Here is a 26,510-nt window from a genome sequence, read left to right on the forward strand (position 1 = left end):
ATGGGGCTCAATCCCACGACCATAAGATCATGACCTGAGCTGAAACCAAGAGTTAGTTGCTTTAGTGACTGAGCCACCCAGGCACCCCAGTAACATTTTTTTTTTTTTTAAACACAGAATATTCTGATGTCAGGTCCTACTCCAAGAGAGAAAATGCAGCATTCAAAAGTGACATGGTGTCATTAATGTCATTAATCTTTAGACAACTCACTTTTACTGGAACCTTGTTCCCTTCAACTAAAAGTGTCAGTCATTTCAGACTGACGAAGGACTAGTTGTGAAAAGAATACACATAACCAAAGTGGGACTCTGTTTTTATTTTTAAGATAGCATCCAAAGCAACCCATTCCTTCTTTCTCCTTGGTGTGACCTCTGTTTCCCCCATATCTTTCTAGACACCTATCAGGACTTTCTTTTTCTTATTTCAAATACCGACTTTCCTTTCATCTGCCCGTTTTGACATTGTTGTTGTTTTTTTCAGGATTCCCGCAGCTTTTCTGAAAGAATTGATGGGAGATATTCTAGATACGGCATTCACAGAGAGTCTCTTCAGCGCTGTGATGACACCAAGTACAGAGTCAGAGGCTTCAAAGTAATGTCCTTTATATACATTTTCAGTCTTTGAGCATTATCCATGTTTGTGGCTACAGCCTTCTAAGCTGCCCCTGCAGGGTTCACGTAAAAGAAAAGATACTCCTTAATCTTCAGTTTTGGGGGACTAGAAAATAAAATTTCCAGAGATTGTACCTATAACTTTTTACTTGGGAATTATCTTTCATTTTATGCCATTGTTGCTTAACCTGTTGTTTATCTCTTGGTATTGATGTTGTTTAAGAAATCATATGCCAGGAGACCCTTGGTCTCTTGGTCAGTCAGAGGCTCCGCATAGGTGGTAGCCCTCCTCTGTGCATAGTAAGTCCAGCTACTCTCAAAGCTGAAGTCTCCAGAAGGTCAAGTAACACATAGTACTTCGTGAACTCTAATCTTGGTGTTTATAATCATTATTTTCCTGAGGATATGAACTCCATACAATGACTTCAGCTTATGGTTCATTAGTGTGGAATCAACACAGGAGACTGGAAAGTTGACCATATTGACAAAAAAGCCTACCATCCTCTAGAGTCTCCCCAAGATCCACCTGGGGTGTGGGTGATTTTAAACCTGTTAGGCCCTGAACAGTTACTAGCTTAGAGCAGCATTTCTTAGCCTTGGGATTAACATTTGGACCAGATAATTCTTTGTTGTGAAGGCTACCTTACATATTATAGAACATTGAGCAGTAGCCTGAGGTTCTACTCACCAGATGCCAGTGGCGTCCTCCATCGCAAGTTGTGGCATCAAAACATGTCTCTAGACACTTACTTGCTAAACACCCCATAGAGAGCAAAACCGTCCCCCATTCAGAATACTAACCTAGAGAGAATCCATCTATTTTCAAATGTACATGCCCAAGTCAATTTAGGGAAACATACAAACAAAAATTAAAGATTCTTCTATCTTTTTTATATTCTCACAGACTTCAATATGTATGAATATTCATTACACCGTATATATTCACTTATTACAGCCAAATGTAATTATTTCTAAGAACCTTCTTCTGTCTTCTGAATGTAATTGGATAGATGCTCAGTGGATCTAAAGACAGTGTTCATTTCCATAAGTCTTTCCCTAGCATGCTTAAAATGAGCTCTCCGCTTTCCTCATCCCAAATAAAAACAACACAGTTATGCCACACTATTGATGCTGTAACTGTGCAAAGGGTGTCCTGCGACTGTGCCTTTTTACCTTTGGTTTTTTTATAGTTGGAGATTATTGACTGTAACAATGACCTCATTGTCTTGTATAGCAGATCCTAATTTCACTAAATCATCTTCCGACATCCCCATCAGACCCCATATACTCAAGCATTTCTCCACCACTTAATATGGGATGCTGCTAACCTTCAACAGAAGTACAAAGGTTAGGCGGCCATAGCCCATAATACTACTGACTCATTGTTGAGCCAACCACATGAAGGTGCTCTGTTCAGAGCTGTCACATGCTTTACATGCATTAGCTCGTTTAATCCTTGCAGCAAACCTGGCAGGTCGGCACCATTATTTGCCCTCTCTTACCATTGAAGGTTATAGAACTATTAAATGGTTGAGCCAGGATTAAGACTGAGATCTGCCTGGCTTCACGAATCTATATCCTTGACTGCTAAGCTATAATAGTGTAAATTTGGGCCTCCTATAACCTTAATTTTTCTAGAAATCACCAGATGTAGAACCATATTTTTAATATGAAAATCCATTGCCTCCAAAAATAAACCCAGTACATGCCTCTTAGTTCAACAGAGATCCAGATGCAAATGCCACCTTTAAAACATTATTTCTCACTGTGGTTAGATTTGGTATCAGGTGAATCAGTACTACACCCAGATTGATTTAAATCAGTGTAATTTCCATAACAGCATATGGCAAAGCTATGAATGTTCAACGTGTTCAACAAGTAATCTTGTTGGAGTTCTCTTTAAAATTACATTTGCAGCTGAAGAAGAAATCAGGCCTGGTTTGTAAGGGAGGCCAACACTTAGTAAAACAAGAAATAAGTTGAAAATTTTGCAAATAGGTAGTGTGAGTATTAGGAAAGGCCACAAAGCACATTTTAAGATGTCATTTGTTCCACATTAATATTACTTAAACATTTTAAAACATTGATCCATTCCAGTAATGAATATGTAGACTCTCACCATTTGTAACAGATGTCTGGCCTGAAATAATGCATAATCTAACTCAGCGCCCATGAGTACATCATATTTTGGAGAAGAAAATGTGGAAGCACAGTTTGGCCAGTTGTGATACCAACAATGATTTGCTTCTGTACCCTTTATGAAAACAATTCACTGAAAATATTTCAAAAGAAGCAGGAGCTCAGATGAGCAATGAGGCATTTGTTCATCGTTTCTTAGCCTCACAGATAATCAGAAGAGCTACCTCCGGTTAATTGTTGACATCCTGAAGGCTAGGCTTCAAGTAAGAGGCATTGGTCCTCTATCAAGAGAGAAGGTGCTGCCCTAGTTTTATTTGATATTATTTCCATAGCTATTAACTGCCCACATGTTTTGCTAGGAGACTTCAAAGAAAAGACACTTTTGCAGTGACTTGAATTTGTTGGTTCTCCCGACACCTGTGGTTCTGGGAAATCAGTTATAGTAGGATTCAGTTTAAAATTCGACAAACATACTGAGCTGCCACCACCCTGCAAAGCCCTGTATGACCTAACCCAGGTGAGGGATGCCCAAGGTGTGGTCCTCGTGGAGGGAATAGTTACCTGTTTGTCTTCTTGAATAGCTTCGTTCTCGCCTGTTAGGTTAGAGCAGGAGTCAACACACTACCTCCCGTGAGGTAAGTGCTGCCTGCTGACTGCTTCTCAGTAACATTTTATTGAGGTTCAGCCACGCATTTATTCACATATCATCTGTGGCAACCTTCACACACAGCAGCAAGAGTCGAGTAGGTAGCGCAGAGAGTGAATGGCTCCAAAAGCCTACGCTCTGTATGATCTGGCCCTCGAAAGAAAAGCATTTGCCAGCCCCTGGTTGGAAGAAAGGAGAAATTACCAACCTCGTCTTTCTTTCTGTGCACATTCAGACAGTGTGTCCTCTGCTTGATTTACCAATCAAATAAGTACTTCCCAGGCTCTTTGGAAAGTCACCGTCCTTATCCATGCATCCAACAAATAGTCACTCAGTGTCCGTTATGTGCCAGGAACTTACTAGGGAGGTGCTTGCCACTCACATCCGTCAACAAAACAGATGAAGCCCGCTGCCTCTCTGGAGCTTCCGTTCTAATTGCTGCAACACAGGTGCTTGTTTTTGTTTAAGTACAACATTCAACGAGAACTTGAGTTTCTGCAACATATAGGCACTCTGCTGGGGGGCGGGAGAGAATGGCAGAAGAAGAAAAATCATCACCAACCCTTAGGAATGCAAAGCCTTCACACAATCTGTAGCACAAAAGACAAAGTGTTTGATGCACGTTTGTTTGGAAGAGGATCGCTATTAGCATTACACGTACAGAACCCTGTGTTACTCTTGACAGACGACAATCTGTTGGAATAGCAGAACGGTATTGGCCACAGGTTTCTCTCAATTTGTTATTGTTGTAGGAAGGCAGTGAGACATGCAGCCTAACCACACTGCTGCTGGTGGAGAGAGCCGTGAGCAGGAAGGGGACAAGCCAGGGGCTCTTTCTGTCTAGGCTATAGCAACCTCCTGCTGTTTCCTTCTCTGGTGACTGGGGTTTAAGAAGGGCACTTGCCAGGATCCCCATGGGGTGACCTATGGGGGTGTTGAACCACTGTAGTTTACCCCCGAAACTAATGTTATACTGTATGCTAACTAACTGGAATTCAAATTAAAACAAAACAGAACAAAAATCAGATTTCTACAAACCTTTCAAGATTTTCAATGTCCACAGTTTCTGAGAGCATAATCATATTGTACTAAGCATAATCATATTGTACTAAGCTGTCCAAGTTAACTGGACAAAACCGGATCTAAAAGTTTATGTTTAGAATGCAATTCAGACCTGAATCTGACACGACATTTCTCTCTGTGTGTAGACAACAGAAGCATTTCATGGCCTCTCTTTCATCAAACTGGGTTTCTGTCGAACATACAGTCTTCCTCGCCATCCCAGCTGTTTCGAATAGAACAGAATGTTCGAAAGTCAACATAGCATTCCTAATCTGAATTCACAGAGGAGCATGGTTTTGTCCCAAAAAATCCCCATTTACTGCCTGCCCTTTTGTGCTCTCTACCCATACTAAATATATAGTTTTAAGTAGCAGAGGATTTTATAATAAAATCACAGAAGGCATGATTCCCTGCCCCCTTTCCTTCCTTCTCCTGGAAGGAAAATCATGATTTTCCATTTCTAGCTGAAGACTTAGTACATAACGTCTTTTAAAGAAGCAGATGTTTTGCAGGATAAGATGAGGTAGGTGAGGAAGTGTTGACAATGGTTTTCGGCACAGTTTATGCAGGCAAAGTCTGCCAAAGCCCTTTGTCCTATTTGTTCAATGTAAGCGTGTGTATGATATAAGTACATGCTTTACCCCTGGAAGCTGTTTCTTCCTCCTCGAATCTCTCCATGATTTGTTTATACTTTGCTCATAGCAGTTAATGGCTGTTAGCACTTCCTCTCAGGTCAGCTTTTTCTGGACATAGCTTAAAATCTCTCCAATAGTAGCTGCTGCATGCTATGCATAACTCCTGGTGCAATTCAAGATTAGAGGTGACGTTTATTGAATAACTATTAAAATATATTACCATTATTATTGAGGTAATTTTACAGATGTTCCTTAGAAACAATAGCAGCAACTGTGGGAGAATTTGAGGAGCTTTAACCAGTCTCCCAACCTTTAAGCCTCTCCTATATAGTGATTTAGGGTTCAAGGCTAATCTTTAGGTTAACACTAAAAAAAATTAGTAAAACGATAGGTGATTACTGAAGTTTAGGAAATGCCGTCCTACTGGATTATATGACTTTTGAGGACACTGTCTGCCTCATCTTTAACTCCAGAGTACACAATGAGCATCCTATACATGCTAAATTGGTGATGAGGTTGTTGTTTTTGTTTTTGTTTTTTGTTTTTTTCTTCTTGCTTCAGCTTTTCTGGAATTCTAACAAAAATTTTAAATGCTGTTTTTTCAGGAATGCTTAGATGACAAGTCTGAAACTCTGTAGGCAAACAAATCATGCTTAAGTCTAAAGAGATTTTCATTCTTTTGAAGTGATCAATACTAACTTGCCAGCCATAATATTTAACTAGTTGATTTCATCTAGCTCTTTAAAAGCTAAACAAAAGATTGCCTAATGAATTGGAGTTTTTCTTTGTTGTAAAATTTGAAAATAGCAATGAGTCAAAGATGCTTATTGAGGAATCGACATGGGTACTTAGATGAGCATATTAATTTCTTAACCTACTAGAGCCCTCCCCTACTATACTTAGTTTCCTTGATAAGCACCATATTTTCCCCTTTCTGAATAATTTATCAACAAGAACATTAAGAAGATTGTGGAGAAATTCACTTTTAAGCGCCTTAAATCCAAAATTCTAGATGCTAAAAAACACAAGGAATACTGATTAAATGCCTTATTAGTCTTAATTAAAAATGGTATATTTATCCAAACAATCATTGTTTCCTTTACAACAGTCACATTAAGAGAAGCAGCACTGATTGCAATGAAACACCGTGATTAAAACATCTTTGATTCCTTCCCTTGTTTTATAAGTCAGTGGCATATTCTCTTGAGTATCTGTATTTTTTTTTTTTTTTTTTTTTTTTTTTTTTTTTTTTTTTGATGATATGAAGTTTATGATATATGTCATCTAATAAAATTTAGCTAGATAAAGAACAATAAGAGATGAAAATATGAAAACAAACAGAATGACTAGAAAGAAAAAAAAATTCAAAATCTAAAAAATATTTTCAAAGGGTGGGACTAGAAGGAGATTATACGTTGCAGGAAAAAAAATCAATGATTTGATGACATAGCAATGGAATGTAGCCAAAATAAAGCTCAAAAATGAGTATCTGTATTTATGGCAAATTTTTATCCACAGTGAATAGATTTGGTTTCTGAAAATGAATGAAAGTCATATGGGTCCAAATCTAAAGTATGTTAAAGAAAACAAGTGCAATCTTTTTTATTTTTGAGTCACCAGGAATATTAAATGATACATAATAAAATATCAATTGACTAAAGGTAAATTAATCAAATGGCCTGATCTGGCACAGTATTTTTGTGAGTCTCTTCAGTCTGTGGACAAGTGTGGCTTTGGGTTTATGGTACTATTATATAAATTTGCATTTTCTGTGATAAAAATCATTTGCATAGTTAGAGTACTGGTTCATCAGTGGTTCTGTTCAGATGGATTAGCATCATCAAGTGTTAGTGCCCAGAGGACTTAAACATGATCTGTTCCAGGGTCTTCATTTTTGGACATGAGGAAACTAGAATGTGAAAGTGGCAGTCTCCTGTTTCCCAGCTTCAGCCATAGCAAACTTGAATTTCTTCACTTTGGCCAAGAAGTGAGCATATATTACTATCTTTGAGTTCCTTAACACAAATGGCACTGTGCTAAATTCTGGACTATTGGGATGGGTAGATGGAAGGATCGAGACAGGGAAAGCCTCACCCTCATTGAGGTTAAAGCTAAAATTGCAGGGATGCCTGGGTGGCTCAGTTGGTTAAGTGGCTGATCTTCGGCTCAGGGTCCTGGGATCAAGTCCCACATCGGGCTCCTTCCTCGGCTGGGAGCCTGCTTCTCCCTCTGCCCCTGCCTACCACTCTGTCTGCCTGTGCTTGCTCTCTCTCTCTAACAAACAAATAAATAAATAAATAAAATCTTTTAAAAAATAAATTAAAATTGCAGCCACGCAGATTGAGATGGAGAAGACAGGCTTTAAGTAAACTATCTGCCTGGTCAAACTTCCAAATAGGAATAAAATTTACTGAAGAAGAGGTTAAGCTTTTTTGAGCACTGATGGAGAATTGGGAATTAAGAGTGGGGAAGAGATGGAGGTATGGTACATTGTGAGGCAAGAGACAGATTCAGGAAAACATTGCTGCCACAGATTCAGAAACACATAAGTGTTTTTTTCCTTCTCTCCAGGGTAAGGGTTGGATAAATTAAAATTTAAAAAAAAAATCACATGTATCATCTGTCTTCTAAACTTTGAACTTATAATATTCCTGAGAGAAAAATACTTGGTGGGCGTCATTAAATATTAATCATTAGAGATCAGTTTAGCAAAGAGATTTAGTCAGGTTGGAACAGCTTTTAAGAAACCAATTACAATGTGGGTTATGAAAGAGAAGTGGAAGAAACCCAGGGAAAATATTAGAAAATGCAAGTCCCTTCACCCAGTGGAATTTTTGCAGGGAATTCTGGCTAACTAGCTTGTTGAGACTTAAGACAGCAATAAAAATAAGTCCTTGTGCTAAGGATTTAAGAATTGGTAAAAGGCAAAAGGTAGAATTCCTAAAATTGCACCGAATCTTCCTTTTTTAACCAGTATTTCCATTTAAATATTTAAGTACTTGATTGAAAGATGGATAAGAATTCTAAAGAAACATTCATCTTAAGGTTACCTTGTAAAATTTAGTTCTTTGGAAATTCCACAAATTAAATATCAATATAAAATTGGGGAAAATGGAGGGTTTGTTGGTTGGTTTTTCCTAATTCTTGTATGTTGATTATCAAAAGGGATTGTGAGGTATTTTTCTTTGGGGATATTCTTTTATTCATTTCATTAGTTATATTTCAGGGTAATATGAAGGAGTCTGACAGTCTTTTGAAGACCTATAAAATGTTGCAACTTAAACCTGTTTGGAGTTAAGCTTCCTCATTTCTATACATGAAAAACAGACATGAGTGGTTTGAAAAAGTCAACTGTTTTAAAGGGAAAGGAAAACATTCCTAAATGGTATGTACCTATTAACAGAGTGTCAAAATACATGAAGCAAAACGTGATAGAATCATAAGGAAAAAATAGACAAACTATAATTAGAGTTGAAGATTTCAACATCCCTCTCTCAGTAATTGATGGAACAGTAGGCAGAAATCAGTAAAGATACAGAAAGCTTGAGCAACACTATCAGCCAACAAGACCTAACTGACATTTATAGGATACTCCACCTAACAACAGCTGACTACATGTAATTTTCAAGTGCACATCTAACATTCTCCAAAATAGACTATACTCTGGGCAATAAAACAAATCTCAGTAAATTTAGGATGATTGAAACTATGTGAAGTATGTCATCTAACCACAATGGAATGAAGCTAGAAATCAATAACAGATATCTGGAAGATTCCTAGATGGAAAATAAGCAACATATTTCTAAATAACCCATTGGGGGTTCAAAAGGAAAATTAGAAAATATTTTAAGTGCATAAAAATAAAAGTACAATTTATCAGAATTTGTGGGACTCAATTAAGATTGTGCTTGGAGAGAAAATTATAAATTAAATGTGTATATTATGAAAGAAGAAAAGTTGATAATAGATAATCATAGCTTGAAACAAAAAAATGAATAACAGACCTAAATTAAGTAAAAGGAAGATAATAATAAAGATAAGAGTAGAAATCAATGAAATAGAAAGCAGGAAAATGGGGAAGGGGAATGGAAACAAAACTGAGTTTTTTGAAAAGATCAATAAGAGGCTTGCAAAAAAAAAAAAAAGAAAGAAAAGATCAATAAATTTTTTAAAAGCCTACCCACATTGATTAGGGAAAAGGAGAGAACATACAAATTGCCAATATTAAGAATAAAAGATGAGTATTTCTAGAACTCTCATAGACACTAAAAGGATATTTAGGAAATGTTGTGAGTATCAGCATACTGGCAACAAATTTGACAATTTAGATGAAATGGATATTAAAAAGCACCCTTAAAATGTGTTACCTCATAATTCTACTTCTAGAAATCTGTTAATAAATTTAAAATATTGACCAAGCTTTGCATACCAAGATATTTATCAAATTATAATAGGAAAAAAACCTGAAATGCATTTCTAACAATGGCAGATTAGTCGAATAAACTATCTTATAAACATACTGATGATCATGATGATGGTAAAATAAATTCCCATGTATAACCCTGCATGAAAAAGTAAGAAATAACAATGTCAACAAATGGTAAACTCAATACAAAAAGATATTTGTAAAGAAGAATCAGAAAACATATCCTTCAATTAGGCTAATAGACTACTTTTTAATTTATCACATTATTTTCTTCTCAGTTTCTTCTGTATTTTCCAGATTTGCTAAGAGTGAAATATGTCAGGGCCATATTTTAATTGTCATATGCCAATAAGGTGGTTTTGTCATTGAAAATATAAATTACTTTTTCTGTAAACAGAAAACATATAACTCGTGTCTTGATGCCAGTTGATTTTGTTTTGGAAATTTAAAACCATGCCTTTTGGGAAGGATGAATAGGATTTGAATGTCTTCCGGTACTTTATCCTTCCTCTGGTAGGCCCATTTTGAGTCTGTCTTTGCACCGTCTTTCATTCAGCAAGATGCTTGGACCTCCAGCTTCCCTCCTGTTCTCTCCCTGTCTTTTCAATCCAGCTGTCAACGGGCAAAAAGTGTGTGTGTTTGCATCCCTTGTTTTTTCTTTTTCTTATTGGTGCATAATGATTGAAGCATCTGTTAGTGCGGAGCCATTACTATACTATTCTCTTTCATGCTTCGTGAAACCACACTTAAATGGAGATCTTTAGCACTGTGTGAAGACATAACTCTCTTTTGCATTTGTGCAACTTCCAACTCCATCCTGGCCTTAACTTTGGTAAGCTAGCTCTGTTGCCCCTGCCTCCAGGTGCCCCATGTCAGCTTATTTAAAGTAGTTATTGGATTGCACTGGGGACACAATGTATATCCTTTTCTTTCCAGAGATCCTACAGTGAATGACCTCTAGTTTCTTATGAAATCCCCATAATTAGTAAAAACTGTAAATCATATGGTTAAAAATCTCAGGGCCTTCATTTTAAACGATCTTCACCTGAACGCCCTTTTGGTACAGGAAGGCTAATGATCTTGAGTGATCTGAAGATTATGTCCATGCTTTTAGCTCAGAATAAATGGGCCTTTTACCATTATACATAAACTTGGTCTTTTTGGCCTTTCTTTTGCATTTGCATACATACTTATGTGACAAACAATTAAAATGTACTTGATACAGAGAATGACGATTAATTCAGCAAATGGTCCTGTGTCATGAGGCCCTGTTCTGTGGGGTGACATTTGGAGGGATCCATGGGGATCCATGGGGGCCACCTAACTGCAGGTGTCTTATCAAGACTCTGGTAGCATTCTTGATCCCTCCTCTCCCCTGACCCCACAGCCACCCTCAAATTACAGTTTTTAAATTGGTGTTCCCACTTCAGCACTTATGCTATTTCTGTCTGGTCTCCACATAACGACCAGAGTATCTTTGAGAAATATAAATTTAAATCTCCTTAAAGTTTATGTGTTTTTTCCAAAGATTTATTCATTCATTCGACAGAGAGGACAGGAGAACACAAGCAGGGGGAGTGGGAGAGAGAGAAGCAGGCTCTCCACTGAGCAGGGAGCCTGATGCGGAACTCGATCCCAGGACCCTGGGATGATGACCTCAGCCAAAGGCAGACGCTTAACTGACTGAGCCACCCAGGGGCCCCTAAATCTCCTTAAAATTTAAATAGAAATCTTCTTTAAGCCTTTGATTGCCTTCCGATGGTACTTAAGAAAAAAAAAAATCCCTAATCCGTATCTCACCCCTGGATCTCACTGTAACCACTTTCCCTAGTTTAGTGTGCCACAGCCAAGGGGCCTTCCTTCAGTTCTTCAAACACACCAGACTTTCTCACCTCAGTCCCTCACACACATCTGGAACATCATTGCCCAGCCACCATCTCCTGCTCCCCCTTGCTCCCACCTCCTCATCCTCCACCTATAAGCTTCTGCCTGGCTGATTCGTACTCAACATTCAAATATTGCTTTAAATATCATGTCCCTAAGGGGCCTCTTCTGGACCTCTCATCTAAATTTAACTATTTCCTATTCTTCTTATAGCACTCATTGTAATTTTTCATTATATTTTGCATAATTTATTTGTTACCTTTCTCTTCTGTAGGCCTGAAAGTTTTGTTTTCTTTCTCTTCTGTAGGCCTCAATGTTTTGTTTGCTCTTCAACCAGCACATACTTAGTGCCCAATAAATTATTATTGCATGAATTGAAACAAAAAAATAAAGGGTAGTGTAAATAACTAGAACATATCTAAGAGAAAAAAACTGCAATTTCACTATTATAGAAAAATATATTAAAGCATTTGTTTTTAATGTAATAAGTTATTTGTAGTTAAAATTCCCATTTTTGGCTAAGATTTGGGTACAAGAACACATTCATACAGTCCATGAGGAGAGGGCCTTTTTCTGTGTTCATTTTGTTTATGTATTAAATATTTGTTGAATGAGTAAGAGGATTGGTGTAATCGTTATGGAATGTAGTATAGCTAAGTGTATTTAAAAATATCAAATTGGGTTTTTTTGACCCAGTATTTCCACCTAAGAATTTGTCATAAGGAATAGTCCTAAATATAGAAAAGGTTATATATTTAAAGATATTTTCACAGTGTTATTTATAGGAGAAAAACATTGAAAACCGCCTACACGCCCAATAAAGTAATAACTGAGGAAAGCATAGTTTATCCACTAGATAGTATGTGAGTAACACATAAACTAAAGGTTAAGATAATATAGTGACTTCAAAAGTGTTCAGAGTATTAGTATAAATAAATGAAGAACACGGTTTTATAACAACATTTACAAAACCAATCCACGGGAAAAAAAAGACTAGAAAGAAATATGTCATGCTGTTGTGGCCATGGGTGTTTCCTTCTCTCTCTCCCTTTTATATCATATATATATATATATATATATATATATATATATATATATATATAATTTATTTTAGCATGCATGTATTTTTTTAATAATTAAATTGTTGTATAACATGACTCATATTTGAGGTTCAATTTCATTTTCAGCACATTTAAATGAATCCTGGTCCTTCCATTTTGTAATCACTGAAGTGCTGTATTCTTTGTTTTAGGATGACAGAATCTTTCCAGAAAGTTCCCTTGCTCATGGGTTAGAGAACTCATTCTCTTGGCATGATCGCAGTCGCTTCCTGTCTAGTCCACGATTGTCACACTTGAATCGTAAGTAATGAAGCCCTGTACCAGTTTTTAAATTGGACTTAAGGAACTGCAACTCATAGATGGATTAAAACGTAAAGTGCCTGGTAGTAATAGTTGTGTTAGGAGTTTGAAGAAATTGTTATTATGAATCCTACAGATAACGCCTCCCAGATTCATTTATGTTACCCAATTTACTAAAAAGTGTATGGGATCCCTTCTTTGTAGACCTTACACTTCTCAGAAAAACAAAAGGAATTACTCAAGGTAATAATCTTAATTAAGCAAATTTTTTGTATGGAGGTTGCTGGTAATTGTGGATGAGTGGGTAAAGGCAGTTAGAGGATATTATACAATTTAAGTCATCAAAAAGTAGAAAATCTTTTCACAGAACTGTGATATATATATTTCTATATATCATCTTGTGCAAAGAATAAGGTCACCAATACTGTTAGTGGCTAGATTTCATCCTGTGAATGTACTTTAAATGTTGATAAAATGTTACCAGTGTGAACAAGGTGTGAGTTTGTTGGCCTAGGCTACCCTTCCCCACCATTCACCTCTTTTCTTCCTTACTGTATTTCAAGTCTCAGTTTGTATGTAAAATCCTTAAAGAAGTCTTTGAAACCTATGGTTTTAAATATGGTGTCTGTTATGAGTGCCCATAACACATTATAATTTTCCTTTAAAACCCTTCTTAGAATAATTATGGAGTTATTTTTTTATTTATTGACTTTTTGTTTAGTGATTATATTCTTCACTAAAGAGTGAACTTTGTGATGAAAGGAGCAATGTCTGTTTTGTTCACAATTGTTTCCTCAGCATCCCACATAGTACTTGGAATGTAGTAAATGCTCAATTAATATTAGATGAATGAGAATATGAGTTTAAGTCCACTTTTATCCAAATCATTGGATCTTAAATGTTATTTAATGGATTCTTATTGAAGTAATCATTTAACTCCTCAATTTACCATGGACATAGAGTTTATATATTAAATCTGACAATTCTGTCATTTAAAAAATGTAGGTTACTATAAAATAAAATATCAAAATAAGCCACAAACAAGTAGGTCAGATCCAAAAGTGATAACTCTCATTTTTGCTGATTTATATTCATGGATTCATTGAATAAATATTTATCAGTTTCTGATAAAATGGTTTGGTTTTCATTATATCATGATTATTTTACTCCAAAAGCTGAGCATTTTCTCTTTCCTGTCATAACCATTTTACTAAGTGATTTTATATGTCTGCATAAAACCCCTGCTATTCTAATCTGGCAGCTGCCCTTCAATGTAAATTGTATCTCAAATAGATTATGGTACCTCAGAATCTGATATACACATACACAAATGTTTTGTGTTTCATATGAAGAAATGGAAAATTTTCCTCAGGTCTGTTGGATGCATGTGAACATGTAGGCAGAGGGTAAGGATAAAACACCATCAAACATCATAGTATCCTACCTAATAAGACATTCAGGAGCCTGAGGTATAAATAGCACCATGATATGGATATAGATGTCATTGTTCTCCTGCTATTTCATTTTGCTATTATGCTATTAAAGGCACCTAGGAAGTAGTGGTTAGGAGACATTAGAGGGAAAACACCAGGGTTTTTAGAATTTATTTTTATTATTATTACTATTATGACAGGCAGTGAAAGAAAGGACATCCAGCTTTACATTCAGTAGCATTTCATGACCACCTGTGGTCATCTCTCTAAGATGTGTTCCTCACAGGAAGCCATTGGTTTCTATATAAATACTGGTTAAAAAGGAAGCAAAGTTAAGTAAGAATAGGAAAAAATATTGAGAACATAACTTGGATATGAAAGTACCTATTATAGTCTACATTGTAAAATCTGACTGAAAAATTCAGCTTAAAGACTAAACCTCCTCATTAACTGTTTATTAAATTATTAATTAATTTATTAATTCATAGCTTTACATTTTACTGTTCCTCTTTTGATAAGTCTGTTTAATGATTTTCCTCCATACCTACTTCCATGCTTTCAAGGATACTTTAAAAATTTAATCATTGGTACCTTATTGTTAGTCATTTTAAGTGATTGAATTAAACTTATTTTTAGATATCATAGTTATTCTTATTTATTTTTCTGATAAACCTTGAATTTCTTTTTAAGATTTTATTTATTTGACAGAGAGAGACACAAAGAGAGAGAGGGAACACAAGCAGAGGGAGAGGGAGAAGCAGGCTTCCCACTGAGCAGGGAGCCGATACGGGGCTGGATCCCAGGACCCTGGGATCATGACCTGAGCTGAAGGCAGATGCTTAATGACCGAGCCACCCAGGTGCCCAATCCTTGAATTTTCTATATGTTTTTTTCATAATATAGTATTTTAAAAGTGGATCAGGATCACCCTGAATACTGCTTCATTTTTGTAGCATAAAAAATTTGAGCTTAGTTACAGAAACTATCCTGTAATTTTTCTCTAACCTCCTTTTAAATATCCAAAATTAAGGAGAAATGTCAAAGCCAACAAAGAGAAAAACCAAGCTACAGTAAAGGGATCACACAGGGAACAGAATATGTCTTTTTAAATATCATTAATGTCCTCAGAGGTAGAAAACATTTTACCCATTAAAAATAAGGACAAGACACTATGAAAAAGGACCACAGTATAAGAGGTCTCAGAAATTTAAAATATGAAAAACTAGAAAGGTGGGAGGCAAAGTTGCAAAAACCATAAAGAAACTAGAAGAAAAAGAATGGGATAATAGGAGAGAAAAGATATTTAGAAAATCCCTTCAAGAGGAACAGTACCTGATTAGTGAGTCTTGAGAGGAGAGAACAAAAGCCAGGAGTGGGCAGGTTAGAAGGGCCCCCCCAACCCGTACCTATAGCATGGCTGATGTCCTGAGCTTTTCCTTCACCCCCATCCTGTGCTGGTGCCCAAGTTTCTCAGAACACATGCCTTCCTTTGTTCATGCCTTCCTTTGTTGTCTCAATTCTTTCTTTTGTGGGAGCACATCAAAAAAAGGAGGTAAATGCTTTCAGTCATTGTATTTCCGAAAATCGATTTCTTCCACCACTCACACTTGACGAGACTTTGGCTGGCTATAAAAATCTAGGTTGAAAGTGACTTTGCTTCTGCAGTCATTGCACTATTCTCTTCCAAAATCTAATGTTGCTATTGAAAAACCTTATGTTGTTTTGTGTTGACCTCCACTCCTTTGAAGTGATCTTCTCCACCACATAATGCCCCAACCCCCAGTGCTGGGACCTTTTAGGATCTTCTCTTGAACTCCAGCAAATCTTGTGATGATTTACCTCCCTGCAGGCCTTACTTTATTTGCTTTTCTAACCATCTGATGGGCGGGCACTTTAAAAATCTGGAGACTCCGTGTTTAGTTCTCTCAACTTGATAGAAGAAAGTGAAGATTCCATTAGGAAAATCTTTAGAAAATAACGATGTTAGGTTATTTGATTCAAGTGAGCACTTAGAATCTGGCAGATCTCATTGAGCTATTAAAATAATTAAGGATAGTCACAGAGTAAGAGCAAATAAAAAAAACAAAAATAAAAACATGGGTCAATTAATAACTCTAAGGGAAAGATTGGTAAGAAAAGAAACGTTGTCATAGTATACTTACTCGGTTTATGTGAGCTATATTTACACAATATTATAAATACTCACTACCAACAAGACTAGTTCGAATCTAACTATATAAGGAGGATGGAATGAGGGGAAATGGATGGGTGTGCATACATTTATAAATGATAAGTCAGAAAATAGACAAATAAGCTTTTTTTCTTATAAAATGGAAATAAATGCAGACAAGAAAGTTAAAAGGGTTGATTGTGGTTGACCCTGGGGTGCAGGATTGGGGGACTGGGTGGGATGGGGTAAGAAGCGACTGCCTTTCTATGTAGCCCTTTGTTGCTCTTTGACAGGTTGTATGTACACTTTGGGTGGAAAGGCATTTTGTAAAAATAAAACGCTATTAAGAACACCCCTGCTTTTATGTCTGACTAGCAAGTATTCGATTTTCTCATTGCCTTGTGAATGGAACATGAAAGCTGAGGGTTGGAGTTTAGAGCAGTTTAGACCTGTACGGAGGTGTGAGGAGTGCATAACCATAGGTGCTGAGGCATACGCAAGTTTATGAGCCCACAGAACAGGCTCCTACTCACTCAAGTTGGGATTTGTACAGGACGAGGCCCTTCTGTCTGTGCTGTAGATGCTAAGGCTTTCATTCTGCTGACGTAGGCGCCCTGTCAAACTGTGACCAAACGACAGCGTAGAATCACTGACCATGGAAAAAACAAAGGAAATGGGAAAATACTGCATAATTTGTGGTCTCTGAAATGATCCAGCATTAATGAAAGTTTGTTTTAAGTAGTAATTTATGTCAGCTTTGTGTAGTTCAGGTCAATTCAAGAAAAGGTAGATTCCTTCTGCCAGGAAGAAGGGAAGAAATGTATAAATTGTAAGTTTATATTACCACTGGAAATAGGAACACAGAAATCCATTATTTAGAGCCATGATTACTACCAAATTTATCCTGGCTGGCTAGAAGTGATGGCCGTGATTCAGGATACTCTTTTAGAAGGCTTGGATTCCATTACCTTCAGCCTCTAGACAGTGGGGGCTTACAAGGAGAGACTTATAATGCCAGCTTTTGAAACTGTCATTTTTACTTTTTATAAGTAGTGACTGACCACTAGTCTCCATGTATAGCTTCTTTTAGGCTAAAGGAACATGACTCCTAGGACAGGGCCCTCACTCTTGGGGCCAGGAGCAGACTGGATTTGAGAGAGGGCTGTAGTAATCTGATGACTTCTCCAAATCTTGAGTCCTTTAAGATTAAAATGCCTAATATCTATGGAGTTGGTATCTCTAGGCTAAATTTTTAAAATAAATGCAGATTTCAAACTTTCTGTGGTTCTAAAACTATTCAGTAATGTTTATTAAAATAAACCCCAAAATAAAGGACTATGATTTTTTTCAAGGGAGGGATGTTATCTTCAGATTATTATGTGAATCTTACATATTAATGAATCTTACATATTGTGAATCTTACATATGAATTTAACTTGATATTCTTTAAAAAGCAAGTCAATGAAAGTTACTAAAAGGAACTTTCTTTTGCTTTCTTACCTCTGTTTACTTGCTATGAAAAGAAAAGTTATTGTTCTCAGTGTGTATTTTGAGGTGCCTTTAAGTGGGGTGTTTAAGGTATACCTGGGTGGCTCAGTGGGTTAAAGCCTCTGCCTCTGGCTCAGGTCCTGATCCCAGGGTCCTGGGATCGAGACCCACATCAGGGGGTCTCTGCTCAGCAGGGAGCCTGCTTCCTCCTCTCTTTCTGCCTGCCTCTCTGCCTACTTGTGATCTCTGTCTGTCAAATAAATAAATAAAATTTTTTTAAAAAAGTGGAATGTTTAAGTCCCTCTGATGAAAAATCATTTCTCTGCAGCAAGAACAGTATAGACTCTTTTCTATGCTGTACCTCAGGATCCACTGGCTAACTGAACTGCTTCATAGGTAGTCTGTCCTCAGACTTGCAGAATAAAATGCCAAAGATTTATGGCAATCAAAATGTTAGGGGTAATGATAAAGGTTTAAAAAAAATGTTTCTTGTCCATTAAGGATTTATTTATTTCATGGAAACACAACATTTGTCTCTCCATTTTATAGGTTCAGTTCTTGTGAGAGTGACTTTTGTGTATGTGACAATCTTTTCACTGACCAGTTAGGTGTCAGATATTTTTAAATAACTGAGTTCTGATTATTTCGATTCACAAGGTACTCTGCAGATACTGTCTAGAAAGCAGCCTGAAAATCCCCAATTCACTATCTCTTAAAAATCCCATAAGTATATTCACTTCTTCAAACAATATTTACTAAAAGGTTATGCAGGAGGCTCTCTGACCTCAGGGAGGGTACAGTAAGAGAACAAGACAGAAAACGTCACCTCATCCCATAGAAGAATGAGGCAGTAAACAGTAATAGATCATTTTAAATGGTGTTTGGTGCTTGAAGATAAAATAGTAGAAAGCACCTGGAATAGACTACTTTAGATTAGTGATCAGGAGATTCCTTTCTGAGGAGGTTACAACGAACTGAAGCCTGAAGGGCAAGAATCAGCTGAGTTAAAATTGAGTGGGAAGAGTTCTCCTGAAAGAGGGAACAGTAAGTATAAAGGCTACAGAAAATAATTGGATATGGTCTTCCAGAGAGATGGAGCTCTGATTGAGCGGGAAAGGAGGGATGAGAGAGAGAGAGAGAGGGAGAGGAGGGGTGAAGATCCATGGGAGCCTTTTCAACCACAGTCAGATGTTTGGATTTTATTCGGAGTTTCCTGGGAGGCCAATGGAGGAAAATGATATAATGAGATGTACCTTTTGGAAAGATAATCCTGGTTGTGGTTTAGAGAAGGGGACTAGTGAAAATAGGAAGAAAATGGTGCTTGGGCTGAGGCAATAAAAATGGAGAAGGTAGGGAGCCCGAGGCCTGGGGTGAATTGGGGAGGTAAAATCTTCAGAATTTACTCTTAAATAGGATGAGTGGAGCAGACAGGACAAAAGGAGGAGGGAACAAAAGTTTGAGAAACCCGGGCTGGGGTGATGAGTGTGTCATTTTCTAAGATGGAGAAAGTAAGGGGTGGGCAAGCATCAGAGATTGGTATCAGACAGGCGGACTTCCTGTAGGTGGTGTGACTTGCCCATCTGGAGCTCAGAAGAGAGGTAAGTGGTTGTAGAAAGATAGTAAGCCTAGATTCCAGATCTAGTCTCAGTTTGTGGCACACGGAAGATTCCATGAAAAGAAGGCAATGAAGGTTCCTCCCTCCAAATTGTGTGTGTGATTTGTATCAGTGTATATTGACCAAATGCACATCTCTTGTTCTGAGATACTCTTCAAATCCCGCCAAAATTAAATCCTATGAATAGATGTTTTCCAAAATACAGTAACTGTCCTACATTTATTCCTACATGGGAGGTCTGTTAAGGTCTATACCATGTAAAGTTTACAGGAAACTAGGTCAGGCACAGTTATTACTTACAATTTTGTCAGCCCGGGGGTTCTCTTCATCTGGGTTTATTTTTGTCTTTTCTCTCACCTTGCCAGCGTTTACCAAAAGAACAGTTACTCCAGATTCACCTTCGATCAAGGAAGATGCCACAAGTTTACCAATGGATGGAACAAGTTCACAGTCTAAGAAGGAGGACTATGAAAGCAAAAAAAGCAAAATGTAATTCGTTGCTTTACATGAGTATTTGACCAATGACAGCGTATCTGTCCCTGTCGCAGTTTGGCCCAGATTGTCTAGCAGACATATCCGCAGCTTCTGCTCTTCAGCATTGCCAAGCACTGACTGAAACAACAATATATTTAGTCTTTGGGAAGGATAGAAGTTAAATCAATCCAAGTAATAGCAGCTCATGAATGACGTACAGCTAACTTACTGGCAACTTGATACCAGCAGAGAAATTGCATTTTCATTCTTCAGGTGTGGTCAGTCACATTTTTCCAAACAAAATTTGGATTTATAATTGGGATTTTTTTTTTTAAATGACTGGCTAAAAAGCAGGGAAACAAGTTCCTCTTGAGGCAGAAGTTGCCAGCACTTTAGATTCAGGGAGTGTTTATATACAATTGATTTTTTTAAAAAATGCTTTCTCCCTAATAAATTTTCACGTGTTATGACATGTCATGGAGATATGCATATATAATATTAGACAGTCCGTTTTATAAACGCTCAGGATTGTTACATCCATCATCTCAGCAGTCTGTTACTACATGCAGTACCTTAAAATTTTATTTCCAATCATCCATTTTTAATAGCAATAAAGACTTTACAAGTGATACCTGAATTGTAGAACACTGTAAAGAATTCATAGCACAATTTATTTATTTATCTTTTTGTGGCCAAATATCTCCCTGCGATCACTTCAGTCATATTCTGGACTGTCTTTCAGTTTACTCTGACCAAATGCACCATTGCCAGACTCCTTTCCTTGTCATGAGATTTGCTCTGCGAGAGTTCTCTTATAATCTGGCGCTATATACTTTCAGCATCTCAGCCTTTCTCAACATCAAAGTGTTTTTAAGAACTTCTGCTCTCTATGTGCTAATCTACCAGTGGAGAAAGATTTCTATTAAATGCTAACCAACAGTAAAACATCCACGAACTGAATCCCACTGGGCCATGATGGAATGTTCTTCAGAGGGACAAGGGCAATAAAGCAATACCTTCCTAATAACCTTTTGTGGTTGTTAAAGTATACTTGCTTGTTAAGTTTCTCACATGTTGTAAAGATGCTTCTATTTCCACGACCCTATGTTTTACAAACTTACTATAGTTAAATGTCCAGAAGAAACGGTACTCTTTGTCTCTGAATTTGAGTACCAGTGGTTACTGCAGAAGACAGAGATCTTTGATCTGAAAAAAATTACATAATGCAATCTACATGACCTCGGGAAGGACAGCCATGCATTTTATTATTTATCCATTACGGAAATCTGTTGAGCTCCTAGTAGGGGCCAGTCATTGTGCTAGGAAGGAAAACGGAAACACAAAACCAGCTGTGCATGATGTACAGTTTGTTTGGCATTAGGGATTCCATGAAAAAAGGAGTGATGTGTTCAGACTAGCTGGAGAAATTCTGCATTAGACAAAATTGAACAGGTTTTGTTTTGTTTTCTCTAACCTCAGGACTTCCAGCTGTTAATGGGCTGATGAGCACAGTAAGGTTCGGTGGGAGTAGCCCTTTTGGAAAGAGTGGCTCTCAGTCCTGGTGCTTCTCAGAACCTATATCACACCAGAGCAATATTGGGGGTGGAGAGAAATTATGTCAGTATTTTCATTGATGTTTTGAACAACACTATAATATTTTCTCTCCTTGGATCGAAATGACTTACTGGGGAGAAAATAAGGGAGAATATGAACACGTTTCATTTAAATTCTATGGATTTAATTAAAAAGTCCTGTGGATTTAAGTTAAATAGCTTTTCCCTTAATGTGTCAGGAGGAACTCCAGGCAGTCCATTCTTTTTAGTAGGAACTGGTTTAAACCACTATTCACACATCTGTGGCCATTAAAAAAAGGAAAAAAAATTACATCAGGCCAGTTAGACCTGAAAGTTGAAGGTAGCACAGATTATTTAGCTGGCAAATCCTTGAAAACATATTAGCTGATGATTTTATAACAGAATGGAGAAGGATCTTATGAAAGACCTTTTTTAATCTGAAAAAAAAATAAAGCCATTATATCATATTATTGAACACCCTGTGCTACTGTTGGATGAATGAAGGTGTCTGACGGTAAATATGGAACACACAAGAACTTCAAAGGCAAAGTCAACTTTTTGTGAGCAACAATTTTGTTAAAATTCCTTGGCCCTCTGTTTATATGGAATTCAATCCAAGGACCTGTCTTTTCTGAGGATTTTTCCTATCTCTTGCAGTCACCATAAGCTCGAGTTGGACATCAAAAGGAATGCTAAGGAAACACTAATAGCTTGATTTGTACATTTCAAAGCCAACAACTATTTTTCCTTCATTCACCCCTTGGGCAGGATAACTCCTGATATCAGCCCCATTTGAGTTGTGGCCGATCAGCCATATTGCTTACAATACTGGGACACTGGAAGGGATTAACCTTATTCTTGCACTGAGCCTGGTCCAAGACTTAATTTGAAGATTGACCTTTTTGGTTTAATAATTTTGATTCTTCTGGCCATCTTTCTCCCTAAACACACTGAACTTCCACTGAAGTTACTGAAGGCCACAGAGGGGAGAAACACAGCTGGGAGAAATCTGGCTGGATGTTTTTCCCATTGGCTAACGTTATTATTACTTCCTTTACTAGTGTCTGATTTAAAGGTTGAAAACCAGTTGGTTATATAACAGCTTATGCATACAGTTTCCCAGAATCACCAGCTTTTCTTATAGTTTACATATTTGCACTAATAAAAGAGATAAGATCTATAGCTTAACAAAACAATACACATAAGGCATTTGGACTTAAAGGTTATGTGGGTTAAAAGTGCCTACCTACTTAGCTAAGAAAACAAGCCAATTTTTTTTTTTTTTTCATTTTTATCCCTTCAAGTGAGGTAAATGCATTTTCCATTTTGAGGCTCTGGTCAATGGTATGTAAATTGTATTTCAAGTCACAGTAATTGTTATATTTTCCTTAATCTATATTTAATCTTATAGTTAAATAGCAAATTTTTTTTAATGGGACCAGATTCTTACATATAATTAGATGGTATATTTACTTACCAAAACTTTTTTTAGCAAGGAGTTAGGAATCTCAAATTGTTCTCCTCAGGATTTGTACTATAAACCCAACTCTACATCATATAATAGCTAAGAATAGGAATGATCATTGAGTAAATTATTCCTTTTCTAAGATTCTTACACCCTCTCCTCAAACTGTCCCAGTATTTCCTCTCAATTTAATTTTAAGAAGAAAGAAAGAAAATTTGTGATTTTCATGGCCTTCAAATGAGGAAGCTGCCCTCTCGAAGGCATCTGGTTTTCTTGGATCAAAACTAAACCATGAACCGTAAGCTGGAAAGTAAATTTGGGAAAGTTTGTATATTAAAGGCATTTCATGTACCAAAGTATGATATAAAAATAGTTACATCTTTCAACTTTTAAGTTTTCAAATGTTTAGCAATAAAAACATCAGCTTATCCCTATTTGAGAAAAGAAATTTAAACCATGAAAGATTCCATTTAGTTCCATTTCCGTACAAAACACGACACATCTAATTTAAGGCTAGGAGAAATGCTTACATCTAGAAACAGGACTTCAGAGTCCAAGCCCCCAAACAGATTTCAGAGAAGTCTCCTTGCTTTTGATTAGTAACAAAGTAAACCAATTTTTCTGCTCTGGTGAGACCAGGCAGACCAAGTTCTAACCTCATCTGCCCCCGGCTTAGCCTCTCCTGCTGTATCTACATCTAGGCCCACATCCTCCCTAGATCCAAACCCCACTCAGGTCACGAAAAGAGTCCCACCAGATCAGCCCCCACTGTTGACCTCTGAAGTCTCATAACTGCGACCCACAATGAGGGGGCAGACTGTCAGAGGTTTGTAGCACCTGCCTGTCTTTCAGGACCAGCCAATTGCAAAAGGATCTAAATGACCAGTGTCTCTGAGTGCCCCTGGCTGAAAGCCGAGGAGTATTTCTGTGGCTGGGTATCTTCCGTAACACAGCTTGACTCTGACATGGTACAAAGCCATGTGACAGTTGTGGATGAGAACTTGTTGCCTCGCTTTCTGCAGGAAAATACTAGATTTCTAAACATAGCATCATGTTAGTTTCCTTTCAGGAGGATAGTCAAAACAATATATAATCCAATGACCTCCACCTTTCAAAAGGTAGAGTCTTGTACCAGGGAGCACAGAGGTGGGAACATGAAAAAACAAAAAGGCTACCATACTCAAAAAAGTGCCATACCACACTCCTTGCCTGTAATTCTAACATAACTTGCTATGTTTTAAGGCACTGAAGTCACACAGTTGCTATTCCAGAATGAATGCCGTGTCTTTCTCAGACTGGCAGATGCTGGACATTCATGCCCACACTGTCTTCTGTCATCACTCTGTAGATCACCACGACTTGACTTCCTCTCCTACATTATTCTTTAGTAAAGCATTTTGACTGGCATTATTTAATTTTTTTTAAAAAGGTACAATTTACACTTAAGTATTAGAGCTCTGTGTCATTTTAGCTGATACTTGATGGGAAGTAAAAGATCAGAATAATGGTTTGAAGCAATATTTTTTTAAAACAAAATTAATGGATATTAAACAGTTTACATTTAAAAGTAAGAAAAGATCTTATTTTGAGGGAAGGGAGGATTATATTATATGCTCATTAGTCACTAATTGACGGTTCCCTTTTATTCTGATTTAATATTTTCTTAATAGTTTTTTTTTTTAAGGGACAAGTCTAAATGTTGTAGTATCAGGTTTTCTATCAAATTACAGTTTCCTTTTGTTTTTGTTTTTCTTACAAATTTTTCATTTAGAGTCAGGTGTATTTTTGAAGCTACCAGGAGGTTCAAATGGCTTTTAAAACACTTGGCCAACAAGGTGAAAATATGTGCTTTGAGATAGTGCATCTCCCTTTGTTCTTGAAATACTCTATTCCAATTGGAAATATTTCCTCCAAATGTATGTTTGTCTATCTCTCTCTCTCATTTCTTTCTCTAGGTTTCATAGTCATTTCCTCAAGGATCTTTGGAAGCACATTTATGCCCTTTACTTGGGCCGGCCCAGGGACTAGAGTCATGCCTGCTTGCACTGTGCCTACATTTCAAGACATCAGAATAAATGGCAACCATAAAGAGCTAGTGAGGGGGCCCCTGGGTGGCTCAGTGGGTTAAAGCCTCTACCTTGTGATCTCTGTCTGTCAAATAAATAAAATCTTTAAAAAAAAAAATAAAGAGCTAGTTATATTAGTAATTAACTGATATATATATATTTTTTTTTCTAGTGACGTAGGCTGGTCTGTTCACCAGGGGTGAAATGCTCCTTTTGGTAAAACAAAATTGCTTCTCTTCACCCTTGTGCGATGATGCATAGCTCTTTTTTAGAGCATATTTACACGTACTTCATCTATCAGGAGAACCTATTTATGTCATCTTTTTTACCTGAAAGCCGAAAGAGCAATTCCCAAAACGTGTGTCACGTTGCACATAGGATTTAAACTCTAAGTTTCGAATATATCCCCTGTACAAGGTGGTTGGTTTTTTTCTTTTTCCCCAGCTCTTGAAGCCAGCTATTATCAGATCATACTGCATAACTCGTATTCAGTGTTATCCCTAGGGTAGTGGTAATGCTAGTTTAGGTTTTGTTTGTCCATTATTGCTGAGCACTTAGCTGGAGAAGGCAATGAAGGATGGCAGGAGTTCTGTAAAATGATCTGAGCACAGAGGAAGCTGGGTTGCCTTCAACAACACACATTTTAAACTGTTTACTTGAAAGAAAAACAAAACAAAACCGCGGTAGCACTACGCCCTTTATCTGATGTAGGGTCCTGGAAAGCGCGCGGTGAGAAGTGCCATGAACTTGCGCACTGATGCACGTCGCACTGGTCTTTAATGTTCTCTGTGGACTGCTTCCTGGCAGTCTGGATCTGGGTGGAAAGTGGCCTCCTTTCAGATAGGTTTTCAGTCTGAGTGCCCTGTGCTTGTCTGTCATTTTGGATTTCCATTTTATTTATGCTATCATTAAGCCCACCGTGAGTGAAGATACAGGCTTGATTTATGGCTTTGCATTTTGAAAACTTCCCATCATTCTGAACCTCAAGCTGCCAGTTACCAGAAGTCAGGCAGTCATCGCAGTAAAGCTGTCTGATATGGTGGCTTTGGGGAGGTTGGGCTGTGTAGGAGAAGTTTGGAGAAACCTAGGGAGTTTTGCCCTTTTTTTTTTTTTTAACTTTATTCTGAGTTGAATAAAATAGATGCACCGGTTCTAATGAGGCACTTCCTGCCCAGAGTCACTGGCAGAGCAGCCTCCTCCCAACAGCTGCAAGCTTGAGAGACCTCATGCTGCTGGCCAAGGTTCATTCTGTGCTTTGACTAAGACCACAGCCAATAAAGCCAATGTGTACCGTGGAAAGAGTTTCCCATTTTTTCCATTGGAGGAGTCTTTTGTGAGGTTAGGTTGACTGTTGCAAATTAGTAGTGGTGGTCATTGCTCATTTTTTAATTTTAACTGCATGTAAACTTACTGATTAGATTCCACTGAGACACTGAGAACAAATCCTAATTTTCTGTAAG

At 37.3% G+C, this 26,510-nt stretch overlaps 1 protein-coding gene and 1 long non-coding RNA gene across 13 annotated transcripts in view; one reads left to right on the plus strand and one right to left on the minus strand.

The window, feature by feature from the left end:
- CEP128 (centrosomal protein 128) overlaps positions 1-20,972 on the plus strand; it is a 393,959-nt gene extending 372,987 nt beyond the window's left edge. For 10 of the 11 annotated variants that reach the window (XM_059182630.1, XM_059182635.1, XM_059182632.1 and 7 more), the window contains 3 exons: positions 482-592; positions 12,657-12,765; positions 19,837-20,972. In XM_059182630.1, coding sequence (XP_059038613.1) covers positions 482-592; positions 12,657-12,765; positions 19,837-19,964 — 348 coding nt within the window. In that variant the 3' untranslated portion in view covers positions 19,965-20,972. Of the gene's footprint in view, positions 1-481; positions 593-12,656; positions 12,766-19,836 lie in introns of those variants that run through there. The other variant, XM_059182638.1, reaches the window with a different exon arrangement.
- LOC131836809 (uncharacterized) lies at positions 580-19,862 on the minus strand. Of its 2 annotated transcripts, none has more exons than XR_009355801.1 (5): positions 19,772-19,862; positions 4,572-4,682; positions 3,758-3,910; positions 3,313-3,576; positions 580-665 (listed from the first exon to the last, which is right to left on the minus strand). It is a non-coding gene; the product is annotated as an uncharacterized LOC131836809 (long non-coding RNA). The 2 variants fall into 2 exon arrangements; XR_009355800.1 differs by lacking the exon at positions 19,772-19,862 and adding an exon at positions 15,605-16,157.
- Positions 20,973-26,510: the final 5,538 nt, after the last annotated feature.

Source organism: Mustela lutreola, chromosome 7 (genome assembly GCF_030435805.1).
Source record: "Mustela lutreola isolate mMusLut2 chromosome 7, mMusLut2.pri, whole genome shotgun sequence".
Lineage (NCBI taxonomy): Eukaryota > Metazoa > Chordata > Mammalia > Carnivora > Mustelidae > Mustela > Mustela lutreola.